At 42.0% G+C, this 11,462-nt stretch overlaps 1 protein-coding gene across 1 annotated transcript; it reads right to left on the bottom strand.

Annotated features, from left to right (window-relative positions):
* Positions 1-8,064: 8,064 nt before the first annotated feature.
* Positions 8,065-9,531, bottom strand: LOC133623604 (nanos homolog 1-like). Its single transcript, XM_061986828.1, has one exon. The coding sequence runs from the start codon at positions 9,529-9,531 to the stop codon at positions 8,917-8,919; it is 615 nt and encodes a 204-aa protein (XP_061842812.1). The 3' UTR covers positions 8,065-8,916.
* Positions 9,532-11,462: the final 1,931 nt, after the last annotated feature.

The raw sequence follows: 11,462 nt of genomic DNA on the forward strand, positions 1-11,462 counted from the left end.
ATGCATTAAAGTGGAGTCGGGAGCCTTTGAAGCTGTCCCAAGGTCGGCGGTAGAAGATGAAAGAGCTCATGATTACTTTTTTTTTTTTTGATTTTCTTAATGAAACTGAAATGGATGTTTAAGTTTCAGAAGATTAGTTTAAGTCCCCCTTGTTCTGCACACCATCGGTGTGTAGGAGTGAGCGTTTCTGCACTGCAGCAGCTCAGTGATGCTGCGGAAGCCTCACTTTTTATAGCGCAAAATAGACCCCCTCCTCTTCTGCCCCCTCCACACACAGCACATGAGTGATGTCAGCATTGAACGGGCCAATAGCAGACTGCTGCAGTGACTAGAGCTGAGCTCGGTCTTCAGACTCTCACTCTCAGCAATAGATGAGCTCGAGATCTTTGACAGTAGTCACACAGAAGGACAGTGATAGGTGTTTGCAATGACACCAATAAATTATATTTAGCTCATAGAGAGGAAGCTTCCTGCACTTTAGTCGTTCAATTGTTTTCGACTTAGATCATAGTGATCTCCATGCAGTGTTGTCAATTGGTCTACATGTTAATGCATGTCGTTCAAGTGCCATACTTGACCTTGGACCATTCAGGATTTGATCAAACTCCATCCATCTCCATCCATCTTCCGCTTATCCGAGGTCGGGTCGCGGGGGCAGCAGCCTAAGCAGGGAAGCCCAGACTTCCCTCTCCCCAGCCACTTCGTCCAGCTCCTCCCGGGGGATCCCGAGGCGTTCCCAGGCCAGCCGGGAGAGATAGTCTTCCCAGCGTGTCCTGGGTCTTCCCCGTGGCCTCCTACCGGTCGGACGTGCCCGAAACACCTTCCTCGGGAGGCGTTCGGGTGGCATCCTGACCAGATGCCCGAACCACCTCATCTGGCTCCTCTCCATGTGGAGGAGCAGCGGCTTTACTTTGAGCTCCCCCCCGAATGACATAGCTTCTCACCCTATCTCTAAGGGAGAGCCCCGCCACTCGGCGGAGGAAACTCATTTCGGCCGCTTGTACCCGTGATCTTGTCCTTTCGGTCATGACCCAAAGCTCATGACCATAGGTGAGGATGGGAACGTAGATCGACCGGTAAATTGAGAGCTTTGCCTTCCGGCTCAGCTCCTTCTTCACCACAACGGATCGATACAGCGTCCGCATTACTGAAGACGCCGCACCGATCCGCCTGTCGATCTCACGATCCACTCTTCCCCCACTCGTGAACAAGACTCCGAGGTACTTGAACTCCTCCACTTGGGGCAAGATCTCCTCCCCAACCCGGAGATGGCACTCCACCCTTTTCCGGGAGAGAACCATGGACTCGGACTTGGAGGTGCTGATTCTCATCCCAGTCGCTTCACTGTGGTTTTCGTCCTGGTCGTGGAACTGTGGACCAGCTCTATACTCTCGGCAGGGTCCTTGAGGGTGCATGGGAGTTTGCCCAACCAGTCTACATGTGTTTTGTGGACTTGGAGAAGGCATTCGACCGTGTCCCTCGGGAAGTCCTGTGGGGAGTGCTCAGAGAGTATGGGGTATCGGACTGTCTGATTGTGGCAGTCCGCTCCCTGTATGCTCAGTGTCAGAGCTTGGTCCGCATTGCCGGCAGTAAGTCGGACACGTTTCCAGTGAGGGTTGGACTCCGCCAAGGCTGCCCTTTGTCACCCATTCTGTTCATAACTTTTATGGACAGAATTTCTAGGCGCAGTCAAGGCGTTGAGGGGATCCGGTTTGGTGGCTGCAGAATTAGGTCTCTGCTTTTTGCAGATGATGTGGTCCTGATGGCTTCATCTGGCCAGGATCTTCAGCTCTCACTGGATCGGTTCGCAGCCGAGTGTGAAGCAATGACACCAATAAATTATATTTAGCTCATAGAGAGGAAGCTTCCTGCACTTTAGTCGTTCAATTGTTTTAGGCTTAGATCATAGTGATCTCCATGCAGTGTTGTCAATTGGTCTACATGTTAATGCATGTCGTTCAAGTGCCATACTTGACCTTGGACCATTCAGCGTTTGATCAAACTCATCAGGAAGAATATGACTTCAAAGTTGACTGTTGAATTCCGGGAGATCAGTTCAGCGAGCATCAAAAGATGAACTCTTGATGGGTTTTGTGGTACTGTACTTATTGTAGAGCAGGAGTGTCAAACATACGTACCGGCCCGTGAACAGGTTTTATCCAGCCCACGAGATGAGTTTGCTAAGTACACAAGTGAGCTGAAATTTTTGAATTTAAGAAACTGCTGCTCTAAATGTGACCACTGGATGTCGTAGTAGCAATTATTTGTATTCCCTGCCGGAGAGCGCACATGACGTTTTAAGATAGCGGCGAAACTTGGACACTAGGTACTTAGGCTGCTCCGTTGAGTCAATACTGACCTACGGCATCTCTGTGTGGTTTTCTAGCTGCACGGTGGCAGAGAAAGAGATTACAGGGTGTCATAAACGCAGCCCAGAGGATCACTGCATGTCCTCTTACATCTCTAGAAAACCTCCATAAGAGACACTGCAACAGGAGAGCAAACAGCATCCTCAGGGACTCATCCCACCCAGGTCACCAGTGGCTTGAACTCTTGCCCTCAGGGAGGCGCTATAAGACCATCAAAGCAAGGACAAATAGACTGAAAAACAGTTTCTATCCTAGAGCTGTTATTGCCCTAAACTCCGCACTTACCTGAACACTCACCACTTTATTACTTGCTTACCTCTGATAGAGATCTGCTGTGCAATATGTTTTTAACATTTTATTATGTTTTTAAAATGTAATTTGTTTTATTATTGTTGTTGTCTTAAGACTATTTTATGTAGGTTTGTTTTAAAAGCACTGAGCTGGATTGCTGTCCAATTTTGTTGTTTCCATACAATGACAATAAAGGGATTCTGTTTCTGATTCTAGTGATCGTATTCAAAATGTGGATTGTATATGTTCATGCCTTTTTATTGTCAAATACGTTGTTGGTAAAGGGGACAGATTTTCTGGGCGCACATAAACATCCGAAATAATATGTATGCCCTTCTACCTTCATTTGTGATTAATGAAATTATTTAGAAATGACACGTTTTGTTGTAAATGAGGGGAAAAAAACACATTAGTGCATCAATTGAGGAGAATTAGTAAGTTACATTAATAACATCCTGTCATTTCCCAACCAACAACGTGGATCCAGGGTTAGCCATCATTGTTTCAACTTACAAACAACTATTTTGCAACGTTATTTAGAAGTCCATCCATCCATCCATCTTCTTCCGCTTATCCGAGGTCGGGTCGCGGGGGCAGCAGCCTAAGCAGGGAAGCCCAGACTTCCCTCTCCCCAGCCACTTCGTCCAGCTCCTCCCGGGGGATCCCGAGGCGTTCCCAGGCCAGCCGGGATATATAGTCTTCCCAACATGTCCTGGGTCTTCCCCGCGGCCTCCTACCGGTCGGACGTGCCCTAAACACCTCCCTAGGGAGGCGTTCGGGTGGCATCCTGACCAGATGCCCGAACCACCTCATCTGGCTCCTCTCCATGTGGAGGAGCAGCGGCTTTACTTTGAGCTCCCCCCGGATGGCAGAGCTTCTCACCCTATCTCTAAAGGAGAGCCCCACCACCCGGCGGAGGAAACTAATTTCGGTTGCTTGTACCCGTGATCTTGTCCTTTCGGTCATGACCCAAAGCTCATGACCATAGGTGAGGATGGGAACGTAGATCGACCGGTAAATTGAGAGCTTTGCCTTCCGGCTCAACTCCTTCTTCACCACAACGGATCGATACAGCGTCCGCATTACTGAAGACGCCGCACCGATCCGCCTATCGATCTCTCGATCCACTCTTCCCTCACTCGTGAACAAGACTCCGAGGTACTTGAACTCCTCCACTTGGGGCAAGATCTCCTCCCCAACCCGGAGATGGCACTCCACCCTTTTCCGGGCGAGAACCATGGACTCGGACTTGGAGGTGCTGATTCTCATCCCAGTCGCTTCACACTGACTTAGAAGTCAGTTTAAAAAAACAACATATGTACAATCAACGTTGTATCAATGTCTTGTGCCTGCTCGGTTAGCTTCATGAAATGTGTCTGCCAAAACAATTTTGTTGAATAACCCCGTCATAGACTATTCTACAGTGTCGATACTGCTTCACTTAGTTTCACATTTTTATGACCGAAATTAATGTTTAAGAATGAGATCCATGAGGCACGTTACATTACTGTACTCATGTGCCTATACGCACTTCTCTACTTTGACCACAAGGTGGCGCATCATCACCACACGTATATCAGGTGTCTTCATCGTCAACAATCAGTCTAATTTAGTCCAAATAAAATGCAAATTACATATTTTATTTACAGTGAATATACCCCTCCCAGTAATACAGGTAAAAAGTACATAAGACATTTGCTATTACAGATAGACTTTGGAATGTTGCGCTTCTCATTGCTAAAACTGCTTCACAAGATTCAATTTAGCATTGTTTTCCCATACTAAACTAGCTCGTACAGTGAATTGCATGTCACGTCTACATTCCACCGTTTTTACATTCAGTCCAGATATGCAAAATACTATCCACATTAAAAAAATAGCCACGTGAAGAATATAAGACATCCATTATGCAGGGAATTAGGTTACATACATAAAGTGTGTTCTTTTGGTAGAAAACTCAACATTACAGTATTTGTTGCATGTAGGCCCCTATTATGTGCTGCACACAGGCCCCGACGTTTGTCCCGCACTCACAGTGCACCATCATGTCACCACTAGAAGGGAAGAGTGGTCGTGCTTTGGTTCTTTTTTTTGGTCGCCATGTAAATCCACCACCAGACCAAGACATTATACAGACCTCCGCCATAGCGTCAATATCAGTTTAAATCTGGAGCTAAAATGATCAGATTTGTGCGTCGAAACTTGTTAGTTTGGGGTAAAATTTACATTCGGTCTTGATCGGAGGCCTAGTGGTTAGAGTGTCCGCCCTGAGGTGGGTAGGTCGTGAGTTCAAACCCCGGCCGAGTCATACCAAAGACTATAAAAATGGGAGCCATTGCCTCCCTGCTTGGCACTCGGCATCAAGGGTTGGAATTGGGGCTTCCATCCATCCATCCATCCATCCAGGTGGGTGCTGGAGCCTATCTCAGCTGCATTCGGGCGGAAGGAGGGGTACACCCTGGACAAGTCGCCACCTCATCACAGGGCCAACACAGATAGACAACATTCACACACTAGGGCCAATTTAGTGTTGCCAATCAACTTATCCCCAGGTCCATTGGGGGTTAAATCACATACCTGCCAACTGCTCCGGTTTTCCCGTAATTAGTACGGTTTTCATCAACCTATTCCGGGTTACGGTTGCAGTGATAAAAAATACGTTTTTTCATTAATTAAATTTTTTTTTTTTTTTTTAAGTTTTATTCACGAAATCGCGTAACAACAATCACAATCGACACTGCTTCCCGGAACTTCCTATCAAGCCATTCCGAATGCCATGCGGGAGGCTATTTATAGCACCGCTGCCAAGCACGAGGCACCAGTTGCCATTGTTTCCAAACGAGCGAACGATCATGGAATCAGCCGGAGAAAAATCGCAAACGAGTCTTAAACCGAAAAGAAAACTGCAGTCATTCCGTGAAGAATATTCAAAAGCCTATCCGGGAATAATTATCCGTTCCAAAAAGGGTGAAAACTACGCGAATTGCACCTTGTGCAGACGAGATTTTTCGATCGGACACGGAGGAATTAGCGATGTAAAAGACCACGTTGGGACAAAAAAACACAAGTCTAATGCCGTTGCTAAATTTGGATTTTAGCCACAAAAAGGTAATGACACCAATGTTATCTATTGGAATTGTTTAGTACTGTTATACTGTTAAAAGTGTTTATACTATTTATGCTTTCAAGTCCAAGTTGAAGAAATCTTGTTAAATGTTGACAGCATAACTACCAAAATACAGAAGTATGTCCTTAATATTTTTGCAGTGCTATTTCTGTTGAAAAGTTCAAATGATTACATTAGAGATGTGATGTGCCACTTTTCAAGTGTCTGATGGCTTAAATTCATTTTCATTGATTTTTCATATTTTGAATTCTTTTGAAAGGCTTACAAAAAAACTACATTTGAATTGTAATTCCATGCTATTGACAGGACTATTAATTTTAATGAAGTTAGCTTACCATGTTTACAGTATGATAATTGTGATAGAAATGTGAATTTTAGGCACAGAATATTTTTTACAATTGAACAAGGCAGTAGATTATACAAGCTTGGACAGAAAGTTAATAATGACACCAATTTTTTTTTAAATGGAATTGTTTAGTACTGTTTTACCATTTGTTTACTGTAAAAAGTGTTTATACTTTCAATGAACAAATTGAAGTCTTGTGAAAGGTTGACAGGATAACTGGCATTAACTGTCAAAATAATTTCAAACTATTGAAGTTAGCTTACAGAATAAACATGTCAATCAACCCATATGATTTTTGCTGTAATATTTTTGTTTTGAAAAGTCACTGTGACTGATAGAAAAGTGATGGTTTTAGCAACATTTTAACCTGTCTGAATGCAATCAATCATTTTGCGTCGGCCTGAACCCCCCACCAGGACTTTGTCCTGGACCTACCGGGGCCTGCGGCCCCTGGACCCTGGCTATTAGGTTTTTCTGATTTCAAAAGTTGGCAGGTATGAAATCACCAAAATTATTCCCGGGCGCGGCCACCGCTGCTGCTCACTGCTCTCCTCACCTCCCAGGGGCTTGAACAAGGGGATGGGTCAAATGCGGAGGTTAATTTCACCACACCTAGTGTGTGTGTGTGTGTGTGTGTGTGTGTGACTATCATTGGTACTTTAACTTTAAACTGTGGTACATCTCCATCAAGAATCATTTGATTAAAGTACAGTGTTTTATATGTCCTATATTCATGTAGTCTTACTGTTCAAACTGTGTGTAACGTTACAATGGCCAGAAATATTCATAAAATGTCTGCCGGGTTTTTAATAAAATACTTAAGCCTAGTGCACTACTACTGTATTTCAATATTGGTCATTGCGGTGGTATTTGAAGGGGTGGTAATTGGTAAAAAAAATAAAAATAAAAAGTTTGAGAACTACTGATCTACTTTTTCAAATGTTCTTGCGTCTCTATCCTCCTTCAAAACCGCACTAAAACAACACCTCCAGGCAACTTCAACCCTTGACTTAACATTCTCCCCCCCTCCACATCCCACCTCCCCGGATTGTAAATAACCAAATGTAAATAATCAAATGTATATACTTGTTCTTATGCTATCTGAACTCACTATGTTCTCTATTCGCTACCAAGTCACACCTACACTGTTACAATGTCCATTTCTCTGATGATGCAATTGTTGATGACTGAAGTGCATACTTGCCAACCTTGAGACCTCCGATTTCGGGAGGTGGGGGGTGGGGGCGTGGTCGGGGGTGGGGCAGGGCGTGGTTGGGGACGTGGTCAAGAGGGGAGGAGTATATTGACAGCTAGAATTCACCAAGTCAAGTATTTCATACATATATATATATATATATATATGTATATGTGGGAAAAAAAATCACAAGACTATTTCATCTCTACAGGCCTGTTTCATGAGGGGGTTCCCTCAATCATCAGGAGATCATCCTGATGATTGAGGGAACCCCCTCATGAAACAGGCCTGTAGAGATGAAATAGTCTTGTGATTTTTTTTCCCCCACACATACATATATTGCGCTCTACTACGGTATCGAGCACTATTTTTTTGGATAACCTTATTAAGACATATATATATATATATATATATATATATATATATATATATATATATATATATATATATATATATATATATATATATATATATATATATATATATCCTGAAAATATGCAAACAAAACTGTGTTTAGATCATTGATACTTCAAACTTGCATACATAAATCTTAAGGAATATAACATAACTTGGCTTCTGAGAGCTTCAAAATGTAATGAATAAAATGCTAAAGTTGTTGATAAACAAGCAATTATTTTAATAATTAAATATGGTCATTTTAAATGAATTTATTATGATAATTTAAAATTAATTATTTCAAATATGTTTATTTTAATGTATAATTCTAATGCCTGCATGTAATGAGTCAGAAAAAAATACAATTAATTTTGATGTTTTTAGCAAAATATAGTAAAAATGTATTTAGTTTTTCTTTCTTTTTTTTAATTAATAAATATATTTATTTTTAGGTAAGATAAACATAATAATACAATTTATCTCTAGTCTGGATGATTTAGTTCTTCCGTCGTGGAAAAAAGGCTGTCTTCACTCAGGTCCGCATGGAGCTGGAGGCCTCCGGCTGAAAATCGGGAGATTTTCAGGGAGAATATTTGTCCCGGGGAGGTTTTCGGGGGAGAGGCGCTGAATTTCGGGAGTCTCCCGGAAAATTCGGGAGGGTTGGCAAGTATGCTGAAGCGCTGATATCAACCAAACCCTCCTCATCCCACCCAAATAATGTAAATAATTCCAATGTATATACTCTGATGACTGTATTATGATGATAGTATATAATTGTACCATGAATTGATTAACGTGGACCCCGACTTAAACAAGTTGAAAAACTATTACATTTAGTGGTCAATTGTACGGAATATGTACTGTACTAATACAAGTTTCAATCAATCAATCAATCAATCAATCAATCAGACGGGTGTATTAGATGTCTGCAGACAGTCGAAACATGTCAGGTGAAGATTCCATCTAATACACCCAAAATATGGTCTGATTCAAGAACATTTTGAAGAAGACATAGTGAACCTTTTTGAGCAAGCTTATAGTTTGACATCTTAATTCCAACCCTCATTCAAAACGCTTTGACTGAATAAAATGTCTGTTATGTGAGCATATGTCTATTGGACGTTTCTAGTGGTGGATTAGATCCATATGCAAGAAAAGAAATGTAAACAAATACATGGAAACATGACATCCTTCACGAGAAGATTTTGAGTCTCTTGCCAGTCAGTCTGCTCCCCCTGGCCAGCAGCCTGTGCCCGCCAGGCGGCTCCCTGGACAGCGGGCAGTACTTGATGGTGTGCGCGTTGTCTCCGTTGGCGCTGCACAGCGGGCAGGTGTAGGCCCGCAGGATGGGGCACAGCACCCGGCCGTCCGCCGTCTTCAAGATGTGCGTGCCGTACACCTCCTCCGGCGCGCCGTTGTTCCGACAGAACACGCACACTTTGGGCTCCGGCTTGGCCTGCTTGCGTCTCCGCTCCGCCGAGAGCGCCTCTAACCCCCCGTAGGCGGCCGCCGCCGCGTCTCTGTCCGCGGCCCCGAGTTGCCCGCACGGCCGGAGGAGCGAGATCCGCTCCTGGAGCTCGTAGAGCGAGGAGCAGCGGTCCTGGTGCTCTCTGCTCGGCGCCGTCACGCAGTCGTCCAAGCCCAGCGTGGCTTTTAGCGACTCCGTGATGGAGTTGGGGCCGCAAGGGGAGCCGCGCATCTTGTTGGGGGCCACAAGTGTCGACAGGCCCAGGTAGTCGTTCCAAAAATTGAAAGTGTAGTCGTAGGGAGAGCGCGCGTCCAAATAGCCGTGGTCCACAACATCCATGGTGGGCGGGCGGGCTGGCAGGGAGTGTGCCGTTCTTTCTCCCGCAGGCGAGGATAAGTTCCCCCCATTAGCGGCGGGAGGAAGGGGCGTGGTTTGGTTCAAGTTGACGACCCAGCAGGGGTCCACTGGGCTGGAGAAAGGTACATTAGACCAGTGGTCAGAGGTGGGTAGAGTAGCCAGAAATTGTACTCAAGTAAGAGTACTGTTACTTTAGAGATTTATTACTCAAGTAAAAGTAAGGAGTAGTCACCCAAATATTTACTTGAGTAAAAGTAAAAAGTATGTTGTGAAAAAACTACTCAAGTACTGAGTAACTGATGAGTAACATACACACACATATCATATATACACATATATACATACACACACACACACACACACACACATATATATATATATATATATATATATATATATATATATATATATATATATATATATATATATATATATGTCTTAATAAGGTTATCCAAAAAATAGTGCTCGATACCGTAGTAGAGCGCAATATATGTATGTGTGGGGGGAAAAAAATCACAAGACTATTTCATCTCTACAGGCCTGTTTCATGAGGGGGGGTACCCTCAATCATCAGGAGATTGAGGGTACCCCCCCTCATGAAACAGGCCTGTAGAGATGAAATAGTCTTGTGATTTTTTTTCCCCACACATACATATATATATATATATATATACACATACACAGATATATACAGTATATAATTTATATTTATTTATTTTGCCGTTTTTGTTTACATGTTAAAGGTGTTTTAATGAATATACATGCATGTTTAACACATATAGATTCCTTTCTTTCTTTCTTTCTTTCTTTAGTTTATTTGGAACATGAACACACTTACTGGTACATCATAATACATCACACAATTTCATATCATTTCATTTTACATCATGCCCGAAAAGGAGTAGGAAGAAGCAAAGCTTATTTAATCCTACCCCTTTACCACTTCAAGCATTTACAAATATATAGAATCATTTACTGACCTTTTTATATAATAAAATAACATCTATGAATTAGTATACAACAGTTTTGTAATATGTAATTAATTAATTAATTGAGTCATTATTAACATACTGAGATGAAGAATATCTTATTTTCAATAAGGTTGAAAGTATTTCTCATAATTCTTCTTTTTTGTACTCTGTAAGCACTATTATTTTGAACAACCTCTTAAACTGGATCATATCAGTACAATTTTTAACTTCTTTACTTAATCCATTCCATCATTTAATTCCACATACCGGTACTGATATGCTAAAAGTTTTAAGTGTTGTACGTGCATATAAATGTTTTAAATTATTTTTTCCTCTAAGGTTATATTTCTCCTCTTTAGTTGAGAAGAATTGTTGTACATTCTTTGGTAGCAGGTTATAGTTTGCTTTGTACATCATTTTAGCTCTTTGCAATTTTACCAAATCACCAAACTTTAATATTTCTGACTTAATAAATAAAGGGTTTGTGTGTTCTTTATATCCAACATTATGTATTATTCTAACTGATCTTTTTTGTAACACGGTTAGCGAATGTAGCACACATTTGTAGTTATTTCCCCATATTTCTGCACAATAACTCAGATATGGTAACACTAGCGAGCAGTAGAGAATATGTAGTGATTTTTGGCCCAGGACATATTTTGCTTTATTCATTATTGAAATGTTTTTTGCCACCTTATGTTGTATGTTTTGTATATGAGATTTCCAGTTCATTTGATCATCTATTAATACTCCCAAAAATCTAGTTTCTTTTACCCTTTCTATGTCTACTTCGTCTATTTGTATTTGTGTATGATGCTCTTTTCTACTATTACCAAATAGCATTATTTTAGTTTTACTGAGATTCAAAGATAGTCTGTTTTTGTCAAACCATCTTTTTAATTTGTTAATTTCTTCTGTTATTATTTGTATTATCTTCTGTGT

Source organism: Nerophis lumbriciformis, linkage group LG26 (genome assembly GCF_033978685.3).
Source record: "Nerophis lumbriciformis linkage group LG26, RoL_Nlum_v2.1, whole genome shotgun sequence".
Lineage (NCBI taxonomy): Eukaryota > Metazoa > Chordata > Actinopteri > Syngnathiformes > Syngnathidae > Nerophis > Nerophis lumbriciformis.